General features: G+C 37.1%; 1 protein-coding gene across 3 annotated transcripts in view; it reads left to right on the forward strand.

The window, feature by feature from the left end:
* TPO (thyroid peroxidase) overlaps positions 1–25,905 on the forward strand; it is a 123,227-nt gene that overhangs the window by 24,352 nt on the left and 72,970 nt on the right. For all 3 annotated transcript variants that reach the window (XM_037812974.1, XM_037812972.1, XM_037812973.1), the window contains exons 5-6: positions 1,661–1,830; positions 5,481–5,613. In XM_037812974.1, the coding sequence (XP_037668902.1) occupies positions 1,661–1,830; positions 5,481–5,613 (303 nt within the window). The remainder of the gene's footprint in view (positions 1–1,660; positions 1,831–5,480; positions 5,614–25,905) is intronic.

A 25,905-nucleotide genomic window follows, 5' to 3' on the forward strand; every position in this document is an offset into this window, starting at 1 on the left:
GGAGCAGAAGCAGTGCTGTGTTCTGTCAGTCTCAGGCCTTGACTGTCACGATCTTTCTTTCCAAAGGTAGCCTCGTCATCCTCCAAACTTTGGTCTACTTCAGCCACTCCTCCAAGAACAATGTGAGGCTACAGTGGCCCAACAAGAGGGGTCCTATGGGACTGAGTAAATCCCATTCTGTAGTAGCTCTGGGCCACTAGCACGGTGATGGATCGCCTCGTTGAAGGTGTCATGTCTGTTGTGCTCTTCCAGATACCCCTGGGCCCTGAAACATTGGTGGGTGGTGAACCTTGAAAGGACCCCTGGATTGGAGCTGCTGAGGATCTGCAAGGCCAGGGATCTTTGTGAAAAAACAGGCAAATGCCAGCAAGGGAGCAGAAACTTTGGTGGCAAGCCTCACAGGGTTTCACTTACTGTTAGGTATTTTGGGTGTGTTTTTTATTTTTGTTTTTCAGTCCATTTAAAATGGCACAACCATAAACAGCTTCATTGCCACATTTTGCTCCTGTGGTTAATTGATTCATTGAATTGTAATGGAAAAGATATAGAATTTAGAGTTAAGTCACAACCATTGCATTTGTTGGGCATGTGACTTGGAGAAGTCTGTGCTCTCAGAACTTCCATTTTGTTGGCTGGAAAATAAATAAAAGCTAACTGGAATTTTTATGAGAATGCCTATATTACAAAAATGTTACAATATTCATATGATGTTAGAAATTGTAGGAAGCTGTAATGTGTGAATCAAACCAACATGAACCATAAGCAAATAGCTGCCTTGTGTGACAGCAGGTGCCAGCCTGTCTATAAGGAAATGAGAACCAAAAATAAGTATAACAAAGGAAGTTGCTGAATCCTAACAGAGTTTACCCCAGAGTTTCGATAATAATTAATAGATCACCTGTGTCTCTGCCGAGGGGTAGGTTCCCCCGCTGCAGATGTGCAGGTGAAACTAAGATAAGGAAGGCTTTGTGATCATCCCAAGGAATTAGCCCTTCCTTGAGACGTACAGCAAAGTACTTCTACTCCTGGACAAACTGCCATAAATACTGGCCCGAGTCTCAGGAAAAGATGGAGATCTCACCCAGGAGGGGACATTCTGCTTGGGACCATGTACCAGCTGGGACTCTGATCGGCTGAAGAACTGGGACATCCGCAGCCAGTAGTATCAGGTGTGGGGGCTTTCCCCAGCCTGGTGAGTTTTCCTTTTCCTTTTCTTTGTCTGCTGGACAGACCGCTTTACCTTCATCTATTGTATCATTGATAATAAATGTTTGTAGTTTTGTAATTCAATAAATTCTCATCTGTGAAGTTATACTATATCAGTTTGTGTCTCTTCCCTCCTCCCACGGTTCACCTCGCACAACATATGAGTATGGATATGAAATTTTAGAAATGACAATTCCAGGTCATTTTTACCTTTCAGTAGTGATCTGTTATTTATATTCATTTCTTCTGTTTTTTTTTTTTTTTACCAAATTATCTGACTCCTGTGGACAAGATCTGAATCTGTTTTATTTTTGGGTACCCCGTAGTGCCCAGCATACTGTCTGGTACATAGTATTACTCAATAAATGTCTGTTTAATTAATTAAAAAAATAATTAATTATGAAAACTACAATAAAAGAATGATCCATTTCATATTTCCTTTTTATTACCATAGAAACCTGAAGAAAAGGGAAATAAATTCCCCGGCCCAGCTTCTGTCTTTTTCCAAACTCCCTGAGCCGACTAGCCGAGCTATATCCCGAGCAGCAGAGATAATGGAAACTTCAGTACAAATGATGAAAAGAAAAGTTTACCTGAATCTTAAACAATCGCAGCTCCCGACTGGTAAGCATGCCTCTCGTGTGCCTCTCTCCCCACCCTGGGGAGTGACAGCTCCCCGTTGGCAGAGATGTAATGCCACCTTCCAACGAAGGGTTGACTTTGTTCAGAGGCCAGGGGTGGGGTTGAAGCAGAGATGTTTTCGTACCTAACACCAAACAGGAGTGTAGTTCGTGCTCCCTCACAGCACAAAAGCAGCAATTTTTTAAAAATTCTTGCCAAAAAGTTGCAATGTTTTCTTTTTGTCAGACTGAGAAAGAATTCCTTCTCTGCTATTCCAATCAAATTTGGAAAAGTAGCTCAATAAGCAAAACTCCATGGTATGAAATAATTTTGGAAATTTTCTGTGGTTTCCCCACCTAATTAAAATTTGGACAGCTCATTGATATAAGTTCTCTGAGGAAACATATTTATGTGGTAAGCAGCATATTATTGTGGGAAGAAGCCAGTGCCTTGGTGGAGTTACTAAAGCCCTTTAAGAACCAATTTCCTTATCTCTAAAATGGGAAAGATATCTCTGGTCCTGCTCACTCTGATGGCCATTGGCAGAACAAAATAAGAGTGAGGATTAAGTCACATTAGATCTAAAGTACTCTGTAAATATAAGATTTTTTTTCAAATTTTTTAATTAGAGAAGTGGAGGTTTACAGAAAAATCATGCAGAAAAATATGGCTCCCCTATAACTGCCCTATTACTGACACCTTGCATAAGTGTGATATATTTGTTACAATTAAAGAAATAATATTACTATAATTTTACTAATAACTATAGTCTGTAGTTTACATTAGGGTTCAATGTTTGCAATGTACAGTCCAATTTTTTAAAATATTTTCATTCTAGTAGCATATACACAACCTAAATTTTCTCCTTTTAACCACATTCAAATATATATTTCAGTGCTGTTAATTGCATTCACAATGTTGTGCTACAGAGTTTCTGTTTGGAGTAATGGGTAGTGATAATGTTAGCACAACATTGTGACCATAATATAAGATATTAAGATGATAATGATTTTAAATGTAAGGCACATTTGTAGCTTCTATGGTAGAGAACCAGAAAGCAAGATTTTTTTTTTAAATGAACCGCTGTTTTCAGTGCTGTGCCATGAGCCACTTAGTCTTTGAATTCTTCCTCCTAATTATCTAAGATTAATTTGTTGTTCATTACCTTAGAGGACAGTTAAGTTTAATTGATTTTCTGACAACTGAAGATTCATTTGAAAGAGTTTTTGTTTCAAATCATGTGATTGAAAAATATTTCTACGGACTCTTGGTCCACTTTCCTGTCATAGTATAAGCTAGGACTCCAAATGAAATTATCTCTGGTGTTAGCAAATATTGTAGGTCTTCTGATCCTCACTTTAGAATCTCAGTTATCATCTCCTGGGTTGGTGGAGGTTGGCAATTGGAGAGATCAGACAGATGAGTTATAGTCCAGGCCATAAAGCATAATTTAAGAGCACTGTAACTTAAGATGTTTTCTATTATTTCCATTATAAACATAGCCCGTTTAGAAAATTTAGAGTGACAGAAAAGTAAAAGGATACAAAGAGGCTCTATCACTGCATCACCTACTAATAACTACTATTAAACATTGATGTCTCTCCTTCTGGGCTGTTTCTTCAGATTGTTTTTTTTTTTTTTTTAATTAGCTATGATCATATGGTCCTCTTTTTTACTGGTTATTACTTATTATATGTGAGCATATGCATGAGCATTTTTCTGTTTTCAAGTATTTGTACTCATATTTTAAAGTAATGCATTCATTAACTGAATGCAAATTGTAGTCAAAGATCTATTTAACCATTTCCGAAGCGTCATTCCCACTTAGATTGTTTAGTGAAACTTAATTATTAAAAAGCTTGTTGTGTTTCTCTCAAATATGAAAATGGAATGCATTTTTTCCCAGTTTTTTCCTAGTGACTATCTTGATTTCACTGGGTCTGCTTAATCAAAGCTTTATGGGATCATCTAAGACATATAAATCATCTCAGGGAAGGAAGCAATCATGACTTCTACTAATAGATAACAAAATAGCCCTTGCTTTGATTTGCTGAATGACATATAAATAGTGACAGAATTGGCTAAAAAATAAAAGAGATGGCTTTCTGGGGCCTAATCTGAAAAGATTTATGAGCAGGGAATTCAAAATCAATAAGGAGGAAGCATTAAGGATTTTGTGGATGAACATTGAACACAATTAAGAAACCTAACCAGGAAGTTTTTTTGTGGGGGGGGGGGCGGGGGGATAAATATCATGTATTCACTGCTGTCTGACGAGTTGGAACCATTGCTAGACACACATGTCTCAGCTGTGCAGTAGTTATGGGTGAGGACCAAGTCAGTTCCTTCACACTGGAGATGTGCCAACTAAGAATAAGTGATGACTCCGAGAAGTAGCTTGTTTGCATATCTCTCTGGAGGCTCAGAGCTCTTAGAATTGATTTTCCGAAAAGATCACAAAGCTAAAATACATTTTTTGAAAACTCATATTCCTATCAGTAAGGAAGCTCAAGGGAATTAAATGAGAGGGCAATTGGTTAAAAGGGAGAAGGAAAATTTTCCCCAATAGGATTACTTAGGTTTCGTGCATCTGAAGACAGTTATAATGTATTACAATTAATGCACAACACACATACACACAAGAAAATAGCTTTTTCTATTGTTTATTTGGCTTATAAGTGTCTCCAACTCAACTATAAAGACATTTAGAATAAGGGTTGTGACTTACATTTCAGGTATGTAAGACAGTATTATGGGCACACAGTGGCACTTAATACAGAATTGATGAATGAGTTTCAGTAAGTTGTAATCTGCACAACAGAGACGAGATGTGCTTTGGTGCCACAGCCATTTTTACAAGAAGTATCCAAAACATCTCTTCACAGCAGTAGGTTGAACCATCTGGAATTGCCAGTTTTGTCCATTTTTGACTTGTATAAGTAGCAATTTCATATGCTTCAACTTATACATGGTTGGTAGGCTAAATAAAGGAATCAGATCTGTCCACTCAATTGTTCTAGAAAAGCTACCATTAAATTTATCAATTAATTTGACTTGATAAGCTGATTCCAAGTCATATGTTGGAACAACTTTTTGAGAAAATTTACTTTATTAGGTAGATTGGTTATTAAAAATAGAGTGTGTTTTAGTTTCCTGGGCTGATCAAGCAAATAGCTCATACAACAATTCGGCATAAAAGTGGGAATTTATTTGCTCATGGTTTTGAGGCTAAAAGAACGCCCAAATCAAGGCAGCAACCTGGCGATGCTTTCTTCCTGAAGACTGTGGCATCCTGGGGCTGGCTGCTGTAGATTCTTGGTCCTTAGTTTGTCATATGGAAAGGCACATGGTGGTGCCTCCTGGTCTCTCACTTCTTTTCTGGGTTCCACTGAATTTCAGAAGCTTCTTGTTTCCTGTGACTTGCTCTGTGTGTGTGTGTCTGAATTTCACTCTGCTTATAAAAGTTTCCAGTAATAGGATTAAGACCTATCCTGAGTGAGGTGGGCCACAACTTAACTGAAGTAACCTCATCAGAAGGTTTTATTTACAATAGGTTCACATCCACAGGAATGGATAAAATTTAAGAACATGTTTTTCTGGGGTGCATACAGCTTCAAACTACCACAGAGTGTTTCTGGTTTATTTTTTCTCAGATGCTTTATCAGAAGATCTACTGAATACAATTGCAAATATATCTGGATGCCTGCCTTACATGTTACCACCAAAATGTCCAAATTCTTGCCTAGCAAGCAAATACAGACTTATCACAGGAGCTTGCAATAACAGGTATTTTTTCTTATTTTTAGATTTTCTTAATCTTCTCATGTTAGTTTGATATGAACATAATTTGATACCCATCATGAAGGAGTCGTGTAGACTATTTGTGCCTCTTCACTACTCATCTGGGCTCCATACCCTTATATCCACTGATCGTTTGACATCTCCATGGTAGACATCTCAAACATGGCAAAGCAGAATTTTTTTATTCCCACCAACACTACCCTTTCTCCAGATGAGTGTTTATAAATCATTGCTGTCTTTGTAAACTCAGAAAACGGCACTGTATTCACCTAATTGCTTAAGTCAAGTATTTTAAGTCATCCTTGATTTCTCCAAATCCGTTACCCACTTAAATTTGGTACAAAAACAAGTATTATTTTTTCTACCTCCAAAATGTGTCCTGAATCTTACTTCTCTTTGTGTCTTCCCTCCTATCCCCAACCTGAGTTGAAGTGAAAATGATCAGTCAGCTGGGTAGGATTTAGAGCAGGAGAAGGTCTCTAACCTGAGAGATGATTGGCAAGACCAAGGCAAGACGCTGTCCACAGGAACTTTGACACAATGCACATGTCAGAATTAGGGTGCTAGGTACATGATCACGGTTTAGAGCAAGTGCTTTGTAATTAGGCAGATGTGGATCTGATACCGGAAATCACCCCTTACCAGCTGGACAATTATTTTAGTTCTCCCAACTGGAGATAATGTATAGAAAGCCCAGAGAAGGAACTCATCCTTCTGGCCATTTATAAGGAACAGATTTTGAGAACAAGGGGAAACCCAGTTAGGAAAAGCAGACTGTGCTGAATACAGACTGATGGGTCAGAACTCCACATAAGCCACACTCACCAACCCCTTCCTACCCCTGAGCTGGGCTTGGTTTGCATTCGCCTGCAATTGTGGATTCAGGTATGGAGACAGAGCTCATGTCCCCAGAGATGCATAGTCTAGAGGACGATACAGGTATAAACAAATAATGCCCAGTAGAAGTTAAGTGCTTGGGGGCAGCAGGGATGCCAGGTCATACTAGTTAGTCCTACAGCCTGATGGGATCGGGTTGAGAAGGGTTCTCAGAGGTGATGATGCCTGAACCCAGCAAAAAGGCCTATGTAAAATCAGAAGAGGCATCCTAGGCAGAGAGCGGTTTGTAGAATAACTCTGCAGGTTGTATGTTGGGGAAAGGGTATGGATGGGTGGGAACAAGAAGTTAAAGGGAGTAAAGCAACCTCAGCTGTAGGACAGGATGAACTGCTTTCTGAGTAGGCTTCACATGGTTTTCTGCCAAAAACATCACATGCTCAGAAAAGTTTAGTGACATCACTTTCAAGGTCTTGTTCCCTTGCTAGCTGAGCTCTCCAGCCATCTCCTAAGTGTCCTCTGTGTCTGCTTACCATTACCAGCACTTTGTGTTTGCTCTTTCAGCACCTGTGCCTCTTCCCTTCCCATCCTCCCCTGGCCTGAGATGCTCCCCTGGCATTCGGTGTCCAGCTGGGACGCCTCTTCCTTAAGGAAGCCCTTTGCGCCCAGCCGGAAGTGGCCATTCCCTCGCATAAATGCTCACAGTGATCACTGTCCAAGTCACTCTTGTGGCACTGAGCTCTTACTGCTTGATTTTAGTTGCATTTGTCTTTCTTATTCCCCTGGCTGGAATGCAAGCTACCAAGGGGTGAAGACCTCAGCATAAAGCCCAATGTAATAAGTGCTCAGAAAATATTCTCAAACCATTATTATTTGGCTGTTTTCATGTTGTATATCTGGATGACACATATTAACATATGACCTTCTTTTACTGGCCTTAAAAGTTGTCAATACATCTTAGACATTTTTTTGTAACATCAAGTTAGCATGTTTAATATTCAGTTTTTAAAAATTGTATCTATGGGGTTTAAGGACTTCAGGGCAGAGTGTGTTTATAATCCATTTCTGATACATATTGTTTTAAACTAAAAATATTTTTTTCCTTTTGAATATTTCTGGCTATTAAGCTTTGTTTCTACATGATGGCTGGGTTGGATTATGTATTTTTATTTCATTTATGATGGGCAGGTTTGTCATCTGCCGTAAGCTAGGATTGCTTGAGATTTACCAAACATCAAAATTCTTTATGATGTTTCTAAGAATTAAATCTTGTACTATTGTACTATTGTATGTTTCCTATTTTTTTTCTAAAATTTCACCAGTGTCTCTTTCTTATTTATTTTGGATTTATTTTTCTATTATTTTCTTTCTTCTAGAACCTAACATGGATGCATATTGGTCTACCACTTTCTTTTTCTTTCTTAATACTTTAATATAGTGTATTCCTGCTTTGATTTAAAAATTCTAAATAATATTTGGGTGTTGGCTCTGATTATGTCTTTAAGCCAAACACTATTTGAAATTTAACTTTTAAATTCCTAAATTTATAAATGGTGGATTTTTTAAATTCATTCTTTTTTTAAAGTTTTATTGCATTAGGGTATGATATATGTATGTTATGTATGCATATGTCTTCTAATGATTGATTTCCCTTAAGATTTTCTTAACTACCTTGGATATGTGAAATGAAATTATTTTATCAACAGTGGAAAGGAAGGATTTTTAAAATCACATTTGGGCTTCTTATTTTTATGATATAATCAATACTTCAAGCAAGTACTATGTGGAAAGTGAATATCACCTCAGAGCTTTACATGTTGACTCTGTTGTTTTTTTAACCTTTGTCCTAAAAACAGTGCTCAGGTTCCTGCATAAACTTGTACTTTTTATGTGTGAGTGTGTTTACATGCATGCATGCACATTTATTCTTTTAAAAACAATTTGGGGTAACCACAAAGAAAATACATGAAAAATGTATTTAGAAAGAAATGAAAAGGGACTCAAAATGGTACAACACAAAAAATCAAATAAATATGAAAGTAAGCATTAACAGAAGAATTGAGGGTCAAAAAAGGTATAAGACTTAAAAAGACAAAGTAGCAAAATGGCAGAAGAAAATCCTGTGTTATCAGTTTAACCAGTTAAATGCAAATTAGTTGGACTAACCAGTCAAAAGGCAGAGATTGGCAGAATGGATATAAATACATGAGCCAAGAGTATGCTGTTTACAAGAGACATTAAATTCAAAGAAATAAGTAGGTTGAAAATGAAAGGAAGGGGGAAAAATACCATGCAAATAATAACCCAGAGAGAGCTGGGGTAGCTATACTAATATCAAGTAAAATAGACTTTAAGTCAAAATTGGTTACAAGAGATAAAGGAGGTCATCATATATGATAAAGGACTTAATTCAACAAGAAGACATAACAGTTATAAATATTTATGCACCTAATGACAGAATCCCAAAATAAGAGGCAAATATTGGTAGATTTGAAGGCAGAAATAGATGATTCTTTACATTAATAGTGGGAGACATCAATACCACTTTCAATAATGGATAGAACATCTAGGCAGGGGATCAATATGGAAATAGAAGACTTGAATGATGCTGTTGACTAACTAGATCCAGCAGTCATATGTGGAGCACTTTGCACATCAGCCGTAGATTAGAGTTTCTTTAGTGCACCTGGATCATTCTCCAGGATATACCATAAGCTAAGTTGCAAAACAAGTATCAATAAATACAAAAACATTGAAATCATGCCATTTTTCTTCTCTGGCCACAACTGAATGAAGCTAGAGATAAATAACAGAGGGAGAGATGGGAAATTTACAACTATATAGAAATTAAACAATATATTCTGGTTAACAGGTCAAAAGATACCACAAGAGAAATTAGAAAATATCTTGAGGCAAATGAAAATGAAAACACAAAATACCAAAACTTATGTAATGCAGCAAAGGCAGCATTGTGAGGGAAATTTTTAGCTCTGAATACTTAAGTTAAAAAACGAAGGACCTCAAATCAGAGACCCAACTTCAAAACTGAAAAAGAAGAAGAAACTAAACCCAAAGCAAGCAGAACGAAGTAAAGAACCAAGACTAGAGAATAGACACATGAAATCAGGATTTAAAAAATCCAGAAATTTTGTTATTGAATCAGCAACCAAAAACCTATAAGGACCGGAACTTTAAAACTCCTAGAAGAAAACATAGGGAAGCACCATCAGGACCTTGTGTTAGGCAAAGGTTTCTCAAACTTTACACCCAGCAAAAGGAACAAATGAAAAAACAGGAAAATGGGACCTCATCAAAGTGAAAAATTTTTGTGCATCAAAGGACTTTATTATGAAAGTAAAGAGATAGCTTACACAATGGGAGAAAATATTTGGAAGCTACATTTCTGATAAGGGTTTAATATCCAGAATAATGTGGAAAGAAACCCTTCAACTTAACAACAAAAAAACAAACAACCCAGTTTTTTTAAATGGGCAGAAGACTTTAATACACATTTCTCCAAAGAAGATATACCAATGGCCATAAAGCACATGAAAAGATGTTCAACATCATTAGCCATCAGGGAAAACTACAATGAGATGCCATTTTACATCCTCTAGAATCAGTACTGTTAGAAAAAAATCATAAAATTATAAGTATCGGCGCAGATGTAGAGAAATTGGAATAATAGTTTTTGTTGGTGTGAATCTAAGATAGGGTGCAGCCAATTTGGAAGACAGTTTGGCTGTTCCTCCACAAGTTAAGTATAGAATTACCATTTGACCTGGCAATCCTACTTTGAGGTGTATACCCAAAAGAATTCAAATCAGAGACTCAAACAGGTGTTTGCACACCAATGTTCATAGTGGCATTACTCACAATTGCCAAAAGATGGAAGCAACCAAAGTGTCCATCAACCGATCAGTGGATAAACAAATTGTAGTGTAAATACATGCATAATATGGAATATTATTGGAATATTATTCATATTTTATTTTTCATAAAGGGGAATGAAGTTCTGATACATGTGACAACATGGATGAAACTTGAAGACATCATGTTAAGTGAAATAAGCCAGATTCAATAAGGAAAATATTGTATGAACTCACTGATATGAAATAATAACAATAAGCAAATTCATAGAGTAAGAAACTAGAATTAGATTACCAGGTGCCAGGATGGGGATTAACAATGGGAAGTCAATGCTTAAATTATGCAGAGCTTCTATTTGAGATGATGGAAAATTTTGGTAACGGATAGTGGTGATAGTAGACCAACACTGTGAACTTAAATAATAGCACTGAATTACACATTTGAATGTAAAAGAGGGAAATGTTGGGTTGTATATATGTTACTATAATAATTTTTTTAAAAATAGGACTGTATAAGACAGTAAACCTTAATGTGTACCATGGACTATAGTTAATAGTACAATTATTAAAATGTTCTTTCATCAATTGTAATGTGTGCCACACTAACGCAGGGTCCCAATAATACGATCGTATGTTGGAACTGTATTTTATGGATGATTTTTCTGCAAACCTATGACTTCTCTAATAATAATAAAAAAAATATATATATATATATAAAAATAATTTGGATCTCTATAAAGTTTACGATATCAGAAATGCTATTTATTAATGTGCCTTTATGGGGGGAAGATATTTTAGTAGCATCATTTAAATGATTTTCCAACTCTTCCTTTTCCTATAATAGATATGTTAAAAAAAAAACCAAAAAAACTTTTCAGATGTCGTTGGCCTCAAAACAGAGTTTTCAACTCTGAGTTCTCAGACAATTATAGTTTTTAGTTTACTATTGTATAATTTAATACGTGACTCCTTGGATTGGAGTTGGGGGGCTGGGGAGATGGATTACTTCTGTGTTCTCCTTGCTACAGGCAGTAGGAGTCAGCTGAGAACATAATTTCCATGTCCCCAGAATATTCATTTAAAAATATGTTTTTAATGTTTATTTTGGGCATCTGTCTACATATAATAGAAATAATAACTTAAAAATCAAGAGCATGTTGGTTGGGATGGGATGGAGAAAGGGATCCTAAAAAATATAAGCTTCTTGACTGCCAGGTAACTTATGTGCTGCTTGTTTAAGTAACTTGTCCACCCTTGATAACAGGTGGGAAATTCTGGAGCCCTGTTTGCAATATCTAGGAAACACTAGCCACTGTTTGCTCTGTAGAATACATCAATATTATATGTTCTTACTTATTAATTTATGTATTTTTAAATATTATCAATTATATGTTTTAATATACAAATACTAATTATATAAGTATTAATTTATGCCCGTGCTTTATGTATAATTTATATCACTTTTTACATATGCACATATATGATAAGAATTCCTACATATGTTCTTGAGAAAGTTCTATACAACTGAACTGTAGGCAACATCATATAAAAGAAAATATTATACTTTGAAATATAAAACAAGATTCTAGTTTTATATAGACTTCATCAATTACTCGCTGGTTGGACTGGGCTATTGACTTCATCTCTTTTATCATTGATTTCTCTTCATCTGCATATGGCAAAGATGATAATGTTTACTGTCAAGAAGCTTAAATTCAATAATGGAAGCAGAAATAGTTTGTAAGCAATATGTGTTCTACAAATGTTAGTTATTATCTCAACTTTTAAGCCCTTTGTTCAAAGATTCTATGGTTCTCGGGTCTTAAAGAGTTATAGCTTATCTTTGAAATGATGATGCTGTTTCTTGAATTAGAGTCTGAAAAATCACAGCAATAAACCACTGTGTCATAACAACCCTGTAACATAATGTATATATGTGTGTGTGCATATGATATCCAATTTATTAAGCACCAATCATTCAAAAGATGACATCCTTCATCCACTGAATTGCATAGCACCTATATCATTAATCAGATAGCTGTGTATGTGTGGGAGGCTGTATCTTGACACTTACAATTACATTTCAATTTCATATATATGTGTATGTATGTGTGTATATATATATATTGCGCACACACGTTAGAAGGTGAAGCAGGTACTCTCACCCCTTTATAGACCTATTAGGAAACAAAGATAGGGATCCAACAAAATCAAAACATCTTTCTTTGTTAAGTGCAAACCTATATCGGGAACAGGTGGTGGATTTGAGGACAGCTGTTCCTTCCCCACAAGCCTGGACCTGGGCTGCTTACAGTCGGCTGCGCGGATGCTCATCGTGCGCCTCACACCCTAACGTGAGCACAGGAATCCTCTCCAGCAGAGGAAAGGAGTAGACATCAGGCCCTCCCCATCTCACAGTGTGGGTTAGTCATGCTTCTTCCCGTGGGGAGGAACCTCTGAAAGCTGGAGAGATGGCGGCCACTTCTTCTGCAAGATTTTCTTAGAAAGTGACATACTGCAGCTCCCCTTAATCACTGTTGTGCCATAATGTGGCATTTGGCCCATTTGAATTGTTGTCATGGATGGATTTTAAATTTCAGGAAGCTCTCTCTATCTGTAGAAAACATGAATATTTTTCATGCGTCTGTGCAGTTCTTTACTCAGTTCCCTTTGCCCAGAACCACTTCTATTTGCCAGGCAAACTTCTGTTTGTTCTTTCAGATGTCACTTAGACTTTCTTCCTGTCTGAATCTTTCAACAGTTCTCTCCCAACCTAAGGGGAGGTTAGTCACTTCCCATTGCCTGGACATACTTCTATTATTGCTTATTTAACATTGAAGTTAATTTTTGAATATCTGCTTCTCTTTCATATCATGAACTCTTCAAAGGATGGGTACAGTTTCTTAAGCTTCTCTGAATGACCTGCTTACTATGTAACAGCCCACAATCCATGTGTTAAAGTGAATTGAATTGAAAAAAAAAAAAAAATACTACCCTGAATTCAGCTTTTTAAAAAAATTTTATCCCTATATATTAAGGCCAGTGCATATATGTAGTATGTTTCCCCAGTGTCATCCAACAATGTCAAGTATCAGTGGATTTTGGTTAAGCAAAATCTGAGTAAATATAGAAATCCTGAGTCTGGACACAGGTGAAACTCTAAATGGCTTATTGATTTAAGATGCAATCAGCTCAAAATTCTCAACTCTATAACCTGATGTTTGCACTTCAGGTTTTCCCATTTCCTAGCCGTGTGTGTGTGTAAGGCTTTTTTTCCCCCTCACCCCTTGTCAACGTTTATTTTTTGCACCTTTCCTTTTAGAAGGACTTATTCCCAAAAGCTGACTACTTTACTGATGAAGCCATAAGGAAAATTATAGTGGTGATTAACTTATACCTTTCCCAGTTCATAAGCTTATGTTTGATTCCTGTCCCATCCTCTCCCCGCTCCGTAAACACATACCACACAAACATTGGGAAATGCCAAACTTGCTTCTTTTCTTTTCCTTTTTTCTTTCTTTTAACATTCTCTGGGGCAGTGTCTAGAATAAAGTTAGGCAGTACTAAAATCCTAGGGGATGTGAGAACCTTTCGATGAACTTCAATAGGTGAGGGCATTAGTGAATTCTATGACTCACTAACAGAACACCATCAAGAGACATTGTGTAGCTATTTGTTACACAAAACAAAACAAAAACAGCACAACACCTTCTCTATGCTAGGCGCTCAAATGGGAATGGACTATAAAGATGAGTCAAAGCTATGATTCTAGTTCTCAGACTTAAAAATATAGTAGGGGAGATTAAAAAAAAACAATAATTGCAACACCATAATTTTAGGTACTATAGCAAATATGTGCTTAGTAGAGCACAAAGGAAGAGAAAAGAGATTCACAGAAAGCTCAACCTGAGGGGGGTTTTGAAGGATGGGTAGGGCTTTCCCAAGTAGATGAGGTAAAGATGGAATTTCCAAGTAGAGGAAATAGATCAAGCAAAGTCGCAGATGCTTGTACCATGCATGTAAGACCATGCCTTTGTGAAAATCTAAATATAGATGGGACACAGGGAATAGAGGGCTACAGGTGGAAGAGAGGCTGGCGATGGAAAGGTTTTAGAGGATATCTTGAATATCTTGTGAAAAGCTTGGACTTGAAATACCACAGTTCTTTGCAGAACTATTTTAAACCACCCCGAGTGTTTCGCACTGTAAAGAATCACCTTCCACTTTCCTTTGAAAGCAGTTATTTTAAGTGTGCAATTACATTCAAGGTGTTATGTGGAAAGTCTTTGGCTACTTCAACTTTTGCTTGTTCGTTTTATTTTATTTTTGACAGCAGGTGGGCTATAAATAATAAATTCCTGAAAACACTTTTCAGATACTGGAGATTCTTTCATAAACCAGTGGAGTGGCATGTCCCATAGACCTTTATGCCTAAGTTATCCTTCAAGCCTCCCACTCCTACTGGATATCAAATTAACATTATGCTCCTCAAAGGGGACATGCTTCTAGGGACCCCAAATTGCTATCACCTCTCACGTAACCACTGGAACCTTCCAGCCATTTGTGAATTACTGGTTGCCAATTCTCTCTTTTTTTCATTATGTGGGGATGGTAAGAATATTGTTTATATTTGTATCTTTTATTTCTCCATTTCTCTCAAAGTCCCACATATCCCCTATTTTTAATTTTCTTTCTTACATTTTCCTCCTTCCACAATTGCTCAAGATAAAAAACTGACATATTCATTTTAAAATATTATTTTAATTTTATCAACTTTTTTCTCAATATCAAGAACAAGAAATTTTAACATTTAATTTTTTTCTTAATACCCTAAATAAGAAACACTACATGAATGTGCTTTCCCATGGAATTTATATTTCTGGATTTCTTTCCCATCACGACCCAGCTCCTTGACCACATCCAGCAGTTATACACTGGTTGTTTTAACAAAGGCACTTGGAGTAGAACCTGGCAGGGGATGGTATTAATCTCTGCTTGGAATCTGGCCAGTATTCTGTGCTTTATGTGGGCCAGAGCTCTGTGGGCATCATCTTTGAATGCAGAGAGCACTGGTGGGTGGGAAGAGCTAGGGTTAGTCATAAGGGCATCATTTGGCAGGTGGGGTCTTCAGACAGCACAGCTCAGAATCACCAGACTGATCATGGGGTATTCTACATCCTTGCAAAACTGTGCATGAAAATGCAAGAGAAGCAAGAGTTAGCCATCTGGTTCTGCCCTTGCATAATGTGAAAGCAACTTCCAAGACGGGAAGAGAGCCAGATAACCTAGGGTTCAAAGCCTGTTCAGCGGCACACCAGCCTAGTGGCATCAAGCCCTTGCTTCTCATCCCCTCCACATCCCCGGTTCCTTGGTTGTAATGTAGAAATAATTTACCTACTTTCCTGGCTGGCTGTAAGGATAAAATGAGATAATAACGTAGGAGAAGGTACGTACCATAGTAAGTGTTCCTTTACCTTTCCTGCCTCTTTTTTGAATTAAACAGAGAATTTATTTATGGTACTTTGTGGACAACACAAAGTTGAGCTTAATGTAAAGCTTTCAGTTTAACAAGGGCAAAGACATCTTGCAAATAAATGGCAATATTTTAAGGCAAAGTCAACAAATACAACTGAAGAGATAAAATGCGCTAGTAGCCCTTTCTTCCATTTCCCCTCTCGTGACAGAGAATTATACTTGTTGTAATTGAGATCATAGATTTCCAATTAAACAGGAGGAATTCTTAAAAATGAAGATAATACTTTGTATTATATACATGCGAGATGAATTCTGGATCTACCCTTCCAGGAATGTGACCTAGAGCAGTTACCCAACATTTTGAGTCTTGAGTTTTCTCCTCTATAAAACGGAGGTGTCAATAACAACTACATCGTCAACCGTGTGAACAATTAAATGAGATAATGCCAGCAGGACTTAGTAGGAGGGTTAGTGAGTAGCTTAACAGAGGTGGTTTACATCAGCAGAAGTAAAGTGGAGCAGTAGGTGATGCTGTAGTAATAGTTTCAGAGCCTATGAATGAAAACAACTCCCCACAGGAAGCAGAATAGAGCAAATATCTTAATTCCTGTCCTATATTGTGCCCAGAGGCTCAGAGTTCTGGAATACACACCATATTGTGTGTGAAACCCTCCCTGCCAACTGCATGCCTGGCTCATAGAAGACCAAGCAATATGGTTAAGTGTGAGAGCACAGTGATGAGAATGTGGTTTTTGGAGTCAAACACACTTAGTATCAAATTCTGGTTGCCAGATACAATAGATAAATGGCCTTGATTAGTTCACGTAGTCATTCTAAGCATGTATTTCCACATCCATAAAAGGGGAATAATACTTACCATGCAGGGTTGTTATTGTTTTTGAGAGAGAATATTTATAACACTCCTTGCATTTAGTCTATCACCAAAATATAGTAATTGTTATATAATTATCATCGTGAAATTACTCATCAATGCCTAGAACTATTGGTTCTTTGCCCAAGGCTGTGGCCACAGTGTCATAAAGGAAATTCAGTGTGCTTTTTCCGTGAAAGCCATTGTTGAGGCTTCCAACAATTAACTAGCTGTAACTTGATTGATTTTCAGATATGACTGCATCTCAGAATTATAGCAGACTTTCTCATGGCTCAAGCAATATATAAAGTTAGCGATAAGCTGTAGTGAATGTGATCCCTTACTGTTTTCTTACAACTTCACTTGATGGATGGAGATTACAAATGAAATTTCCATCCAGACAGTAACACAGACTCAGCCCATTACTAGATTCTCTGTCTAACACCCAGGCTTGCCAAATGTGTATTCTCCGTGGACACACAGAGAAAATTGAATCAGCATTACAAGCTATATGGCATGATCCCACCAAGGGGCCAAAATGCCAATTTCCTTTACAGTGATAATTCTGCACTAAACCTCTTTTTTGCGGGACAATGTCTATGTCCCTTGTAACATCAAACCCCGTAAGTTCATAAAGCAAATTACAAACTCTGAAAGTAAAAATTAGTATATGCATTTAAATTATAAGGAGGACCCCAAAATCTACCTGGGTTTATTATACAGTTTGGTATATATAATTTGACTTATAATTCTTTATATTCATTTGTAAAAAATACAAAATTTTAGAAATGTGTCTTAGTGTTCTAGGGCTGCTATGACAAATACCACACACTGGTTGGCTTAACAACAGGAATTTATTGACTCACAATGTTGGAGGCTACAAGTCCAAAATCGAGTTCTCAACAGACCATGGTTTTTCCAGAAGTCTGTAGCATTCTGGTGCTGGCTTGCTGCAATCCTTGGGGTTCCTTGGCTTGCATCTCTGCCTCTGTGCTATGACAACCTGCCTCTCCTTTTGTTTCTGCTGACTTCTAGCTTCTCTTGACTTCTGGCTTTTACTGACTGAATAGGGATGAATTTTTTTTGCTTATAAGGTCTCCAGTCATATGGATTAAGGCCTGCCCTGATTCAGTTTGGCCTCATCTAACTGGGGTCGTCAAAGATCCTACTCACAAATGAGTGCAAACTTTAGTAATATCTTCAGAGGTCCTGTTTACAAATGGGTGCACACCCATGGAACCAGGGGTTAGGATTTGAACATGTCTTTGTGGGGGACATGCTTCAATCCCCCATATGTCATCCAAATATTTTGATTAACACCTAACATCTTAGTGACTAACTATACTATTTCCTCCCCACCCCCATATATATATATATATGCCTTGCAATCACATTATTGGTCACTGTTTTCTTATTTTTATTTGTGTTTTGACCTAATTCATGGTATCATTCAGCATAGCTGATATCTTGTGGAGTTTAACTGGAATGAAACTCCTTAATCCAATCTGTTCTTTTTGGAAATATGCATGTATTTAAAATAAAACTGCTTGAAAAAATTATTTATTTTTTTAAATAATAATTATTAAACAACAGATATTTAACTGGTTAAGAGATTAAGTTGCACTCCAAATATAAAGAAAACACTAAGGTGTAATTTAGTAATATTGTCATACAAAAAAAACTGCCTGAACTATTGTAAGTAATCAGTGAAACTCCCAAGAAGGCTAATAGAAGTCTTTAAGGAAAAACAGGTAAAATATTGGGGATCATGATGATACTGATAAAAAAATGGTGGATTCTCTGCCCAATGTGTTCAAATGACATCAGGTTTTCAAAGAGAGAAAGAGTTTATTGCTAAGTGTGAAGCAGGGAATCATATCATATCGTATCAGCCTAAAAATCTACCTCTCCAAACTGCAGTTTTATAGTATCAAAAGATGGGCAGGTTTTAAGATAAGGAACACACTGGCTCTAGATGTTGAGGTTAGAGATAATCTAATTATCAAGCATGTGCAAATTGATTACATGCTTAGTCAGCTTTTATATGATGATGGGCATGATTTTTCTATCGTAATGAGGTGTAGGTCACTTATAGATTAAAGTCTAAACCACTGCACATGTCAGGCTGGCCCACTTTAGTTAGATCAGCTTCCGTAAGATAGCTTTGGAATTTGGGGTGGGTTAGTTCTGAGCTGACTCAAGGCCCTTCATCATTAAGAAACATTAAGTACTGTCTTTAGTTGTAAGAGTCTGAAGTTGAAAAACCAGATAAAATGGGTACAAGTGAGGGTCCGTCACAAGGTTTTTACAATCACAGGGACACAAGATACAGGTTGTACAATCATTATCAGAGATCAAGGCAACTGGATTACAGTTCAGAAATTTCAGGTATTTCCCTCTGTTCTCTCTAATGTACCAGAAAGTAAAAAGGAATATTTAAATAATGATTCAGTAATCATAATCATCCCCTAAATCTTAACTTCTCATTTAAAATAATATTAATTCAACTCACAGTAGAATAAGTAAGATTTTCAATAGGTTTGGAAAATGGTGAATACATACCAGTTATAGAAAAACAATTTTTGCCTTCTAAAGGTTTTAAAATCTACACCCTGGTTCATCATGGATGATGAAAGACCCCTTCTAAAGAATTGACTGGTTTTAATTGCCTGCCATGAAGCTGCTCTAACCAGTGACCCAATAAATAATGTTAAGCATTTTTTTAAACATCAAGGCAATCAGACAGGACATTAGGTGTCTTTTAGAAACCAAATTAATTCCTTCAGGCCACTTGGGTGCAATTTGGTAAGTTCCTGCTGCAGTGTATTAAATAACACACTTGGGTCTGTCAGTGCCATGACACAGCAGCACTTGTCCTAATTCCCTCCCACCTCATCGCCAAGACAATGAGAAGGATGAAGTTACAGCAGAAACTGAAAGCTGACTTAAAAAGTTTCTCCCACCGTATAATACTCTTTGATATCCTTTTTCTTTTCCAGGTAAGACACAGATCTGTGGATCCAAGTGTGTCCCATATATCAGTAACAGGGATGACACATCTGGAAAAATTATATTGAATTAAGTCTCCTGGCATCAATCTTAAACTTTATATTCAAGCTTTTATAATTTTGTTTCTCTTTAGAATTCAGAATATCACCAAGTCTGTAGTGACAGTTGCCTGGGAGAGATGAGAAAGTGTTTCTAAAAAAAATCATAGTAACTAAGATCACCTGTGGCAGCACAGACATCCGTCTCCCTTATAAAATGCTCTTCCAGAAATGTTTCTATTCATTTATTTTTGTCAGCTTTATGGCCGTTTTTCCGATGTTGCCATTAATCCAAATATAATAACAAAGGAAAAATGTGGTGCTCTAAGTTGATCCCATGGGGGCAGAGATACTTCTGACACAAGATGAGCAATATCTAAAGGTGATCCTTCAGAGTCTCAAAGAGAGAAGTGAATGTTGACCAGAGGTTCCCAAGAACCAGAAGCAATTATCATTTACCTACTTAGGCCAACCCACTGATTATGAAGGTTAAATGCGCACATCTGCTGAATGTTTGCAAAAAGCATCTGTGAGCATTCTTGAACTATTATAACATCCTTGTAGCTGCTGACATGTAAAAATCAATCAGGAAAAAAAAAAAACAGCATTGCTTAAGCAATTGAATTAACATTTCATTATTTTTAATTGAGTAAAATACCACCTCCTCACAAGCAGTACTTTATGGAATTTCAATAAAGACAAACCAAACCAACTGTAACCATTGTGAACACTTTATTAAAGCACATTCCAATCTTCAAATGCTGACTTATTGTAGCTAATTAAATGCATTACTGTCCCATATACTTTTGCAAATTGAGCCACTTTGGTGTACTGGAGATCAATGAAGTATTAATAATAGAATTATTCTCCACTTACGTCCCTACAGACATACAAAAGTAACCATATTTCCCTGGAGCATTGCTTCCTATTGCTAACTAGTCATTCTTGAATGGCTCCTAGACAAAGTAGCAGTGATGTGAAAGATAGCAGTAATAAAGTTCCTTTTCTCTTATATCAGGAACCATGTAGTGTTACTAGCAAATGGAAAGAACAGCAGCTTGTTCAGCCTATTGCCAAGTCCAAACTTGAACCTTGCCTTTAAATATGTTGACCCTTTGTTGCCCACATAACAAATGGTTCTCAGCATTTTGTTCCTTTCAATCTTATGCAGAACATCCTAACTCAGCTCCATTTAAATAATAATGATTAATATATGTTATATGCATAAGGATGACAGTAATTTAGTCTCAAAACAAATCAACTAATTTTTAGGTATTTATATTTTAAAACACTCCAAAAAGTTTACAAAATCATTTAATTTGTCATGGTCCATAGAGACTTCAACCCCTAATTTTTTCTACTGTCTATACATCACACACATGAAAGAATTTTTAAAAGTCTAGATCCTCAAATTTTCCAATTCAGATCATTTTGCCATGTAATGTCCAAAGCCCTCCAACACAGTGTGCCTTCTACCTCACTTCCCCTTTATTCCTTCGCGATGACTCTGTGACCACTTATTCCTTCGCGATGACTCTGTGACCACTAAACAGAGACTTCAAACACTGATTATTCCCGTACTGGTTTGCAAGCTACCATTCATCTTACAGGGCCTGTGAGTGGTGCTCACTAGAGTTTGTGCAGAGCACAGCCTGTACAATTATACGGGGTAAGACTCCACTTGAGATGTCTTTGCCTGTGGCACTTCTCCCACATGGAATTTAATCATCTTATCATTAAGGATTGAAGACCTGTGTACTTCAGATATATGTAGCACTCAAACAAAACTCTGAGAGAGGTATTATTATCCCAATTCCCTCACAGGATTTAGGAGGGAACACTGAATGGTCCCAAAGACCAGGGGAGGCCAGGAGGAAGAGATTCCAGACTTGAAACAGGTGCAATTGTCAGGGTCAACTAGCCATCTCTGCAGGTGGGTGTGGAGATGAGAAGATGAATGCTTAGTCTTTGCTGTGGAAACCATGTATCCCATCTACGCAGCTCCTGCACCCCAAAGTTCATGTGCTTCTAAAGGATAAAATCCACATGCCACCAGCCTCTCTCTCTTCATAACCTTCCCATTAATCTTTCAAATCCCATTAAACGTGCCTTGATTCACTGCCCTTTCTTGCCTTGCATGGTGTATTTTTCTCTTCTTTCAATGCCTGTGTACACTTGACACAGGTTATGTGCTGAATTATTCATTGGTCTTGAGACCCTTCCCTGATTCTGTATTCCTCATGAAGAGATTTTCATTGACAAAGGAAATAACTTCAGATTTTTGTCTCCTTCTCATCCACTGGAGTTTCTAGGTCTCATTAAACTGAGGTACTTAATAACCATGGGGCGTCAATACTAGGACCAAAATTTTTGCTGTACTTCTCTCATTGAATAAATAATGTATATAGCGTTTAAAAATTGAGAATCAGCCTTATGTGGTGAAGCATGGCTTAGAAGGGACAATGTCTAAAGACACAGCCCAAATTGCACCTGTTGCTGTGATCAGGGTGTCCTCGGGAAGCCTCTGAAAGCCTCAATATCCTCATCTACAGACTGAGGATAATAATTATGCTGACCTCAAGAGCTGCTGGAAGTTTGAAGATAATGGCCGTGAAAGTAATCTGTCAACTCTAAGAATATTTTAAATACTTACCATCTGATTTCATCTTAGTTTTTTTTTAAAGTGGTTTGTAGCCAAGTTTTGATGCACATTTTGCTTTATCTAGCATCTCATTATAGTTCTCATGGCAATCCTATATTGTATATACTCTCTCTTCCAATTCTTACTAGCCAAGGAACCATGTTCGTTGGGAATTATAATATTAAAATTTTAATATATAATATAAAATTATAATACTTTCTTACATGGGAGGACATCATCATTCAAAAGCCTCTGACAGTGTGGAGCAAATTTGTGTCTAAATTGTGGGTTTGTGTGATGAATCTCCTGATGAGGTTCTTACCCATTAATGCTGCATTCTTTGACATTGAATATTCATGTCTTTAAAAATTTTTAAACCTTTAGTTAAAATAATAAATGCATCTTAATGGGGTAATAATCTTCCTTTAGTGACATTTGTAATTTCTTTTTTATTGGACTTTTATGTGGATCCATAAACCTCCTAATTTGAACCCTATTGTACCCTAATTGGCCCTAAGCTGAAATAACCATTTCATAAATATTATCTCACTTAATCATCAAAAACATCAAATAAGAAACATTCAGTTAATACTCAAGGGAACAAAGCTTGTAAGCAGCACAGACTAAAGGATTTGCAGAGCAAATTCCCAGGACCCACAGCACCGCTTTATGCCTCTAGGTCTTTGCGTGCTCTTTCTTTCTTTTGGAATTCCCTTTCCTCTTTCTTTACCCTGCCATACACAACTTCTGTGGATACTTTGGTTGCCCAATCAAGAAAAATGTATGGTGTTTATGTCTTTTATGTTTATGTTTTGGTTTTGGAGCTTAGAAAGGGAGCTTAAATTACAACGAGGTCAACCCCCCATTTGATAAAGAGAAAAATGCACTAAAACAGGAGTATTCGTACAAACAATGGCAATTTAGCTTGAGAGGACTGTTCTCCGGGCTTCTTTTCTGGGGTCCTGTTTTAGGTTCCTAGCTGGTAAAAAAAATACCATACAATGGGTTTGCTTAATGATAGGAATTTATTGTCTAATGGTTTCAGATGCTAGAAGGTTTGTTTGTTCCCAGGGTGTGTGTCTTCTGTCTGGCGGGCACTCTTTGGGGTTCCTTGGCTTTTCCATCACATGGCAATGCACATGGTGGGTTTTCTCCTTTCTCTTCTGTGTTCCATTGATGTCTAGCTCTTGGTTACTCCTTGTGGCTTCTCTCTCTGTTCAATTTTCTTTGTTAAGAAGGACTTCAACCACATTGGATTAACCCCCTCCCTCATTCAGTTTGGACACACCTTGACTAATAACATCCTCAAAGGTTCTGTTTACAAATGGGTTCACACCCACAGGGGTTCGGCCCTGCACTTACCTTTTTGGAGACATGATTCATTCCTCAACTGTCCTCAGTCTGCCCTGAAGGCCTTTTCCCTGCCGTCCTTTAGCATCCTGTGCTTACTTCCTGTTGAGCACTTTTCACAGGACTCTAATTACTTGTTTAAGTTGTCTTTTCTTCTCACTAGACTGAAAGCCTGTTGAAGGCATGGCCATGTCCTATTCAATTTTGTTTTTAAACATCTGATAACTTTTCATTGAGTGGATGGGTGAAAGTTTATAAAGATTTGAAAAAAACTACTGCTGGAGCAATGGCTAGGGAAGTGTTGAGTCCATGTTAAAATCCCCCCGTGGACCTCTTCTCCTTTCCACACTTAGAATTTTGTACAGGAGAAACTGTCCATCAAGATCAGCCTGGATGCCTAGTTATCCTGGAGGATAAATATCTGAAATGTAGCCACTTTGGGAAGAGCCCTCTTGCTTCTCCTTGAGCAAGTTTCTGCCCCTGGTCCTTTGCACATGCTGGTCCCTTTATCTAGGGTGCCTTCCTCCCAGATGTTCACATGATCTGCATCTTGCCTCTCACAGACCTCCACCTGAAAGCCCTTCTTTAACTCTTTTATCTTAAATGGTAATTCACAACATTCTTTATGCCCTCATCTCGCTTGGGCTTTCTTCAGAGCCCTAATCTACTTGATGACATGTAATGTATCTGTATGTTTATTTGGTATGTCCCATGCAGTAGATTGAATCATGTCCCCCACAAAGATACATTCAAGTCCTAACCCCTAGTCCTGTGGGTATTAACTCACCTGTAAATGGAAACTTCAAGTCCTAACATGCAGCCCTGTGGATGTGGATTAACTTGTGGGGCAAGTCTTTGGAGATCCTATTTAGATGAAGCCAGGTTGAATCAGGGTGGGCCCTCGTGCATTAGACAGGAGTCCTTGCAGAGGAAGTGTGGATGCAGTCAGCTGGAAGGAGCCAGAGGAGGCGAAAGGAAGAGAAGCATCACCACGCAATGGAGGATTGCCTCAGGCTGTCACCAGAATCAGCCGACCTTGGAGAAAGCACTGCGTTGCCAACACCTTGGTTTTGGACTTCTAGCCCTCACAACTGTGAGCCGATTAATTTCTGTTGTTTAAGCCAACCACTGGGTGGTATTTGTCATAGCAGTCCTTATGTGCATTAGCTGTGTGAGAGCAGGGAATTTATCTTATTCTTTCTTGCATCTCAAGTACCTAGAACAAGGCCTATTAATAAATAATTGTGTATTGAGTGGATGGAGGTGTTTCAGTGGTGGGAGTAACTGCCTCAGAAAACTCCAAATACAGGGAGGTTTGACTGCCTTTACAGAGGATGCTAATTATATTTAGATTCCAATTGTTTAATGCCTCTCTGGGCTTTATTCTCAGCTCTCTTGGGACCCTTCCTTCCTTCCTTCCTTCCTTCCCATCCATCTGTCCATCCATTTATCTATCTGATCTATAAATATCTATTCTTCTAGAATACTCTAAAGATTATTCTAAAGAGTATTATAGAATACTCTTCAAAGACGACATCTAAAAACTTTATCGTAAGTTTAAATAGTTGCAAATTATATACTTTCCATATTTTAAATACTTATATCTAAAATAAAACTTGTGAAATGATTTATAAATGCCAAAGGAACATGAATATCATAACAATTTTATACCCACAACATCCATCCAAAAAAGACAGAAAATTTCCATGTTTGTTTTGCTCTTCAAACTTTATTTCCATTCTAATTTCCCTATAATTTTTTCAAATGTAGTATGTTTTAGGCTAGAATATATTTTATTTTTACCTTTTACATATTCCTTTACTTTTACATTTGTCTTTGCAAAATTTCATATTTGTATAATATAAATTGTACATAATTTTTATACTTTCATTTTACATATTATATTTTACAGGTTTATATATTTTATTTTATATGGTTTACATATTTAGATAACCTAAACTGAATTTCATATTTAGAAAAGTATTATTTTCTTCCAGATTGAGTTATTACTGTTATTAGAATATATTTGATCAAATCATTGCACATTACAAATTTTGATAATTAATTGATCAACATAGAAATGTTTTTATTAAGAATCAACCTATAAATGAGATGGGTGGGAGTGTTTCTGTTGGTTGAGTGATCATGTATCTCAGGATGCCAGAGAGAATTCCTGTATACCTGTTACAT

This window comes from Choloepus didactylus, chromosome 20 (assembly GCF_015220235.1).
Source record: "Choloepus didactylus isolate mChoDid1 chromosome 20, mChoDid1.pri, whole genome shotgun sequence".
Lineage (NCBI taxonomy): Eukaryota > Metazoa > Chordata > Mammalia > Pilosa > Megalonychidae > Choloepus > Choloepus didactylus.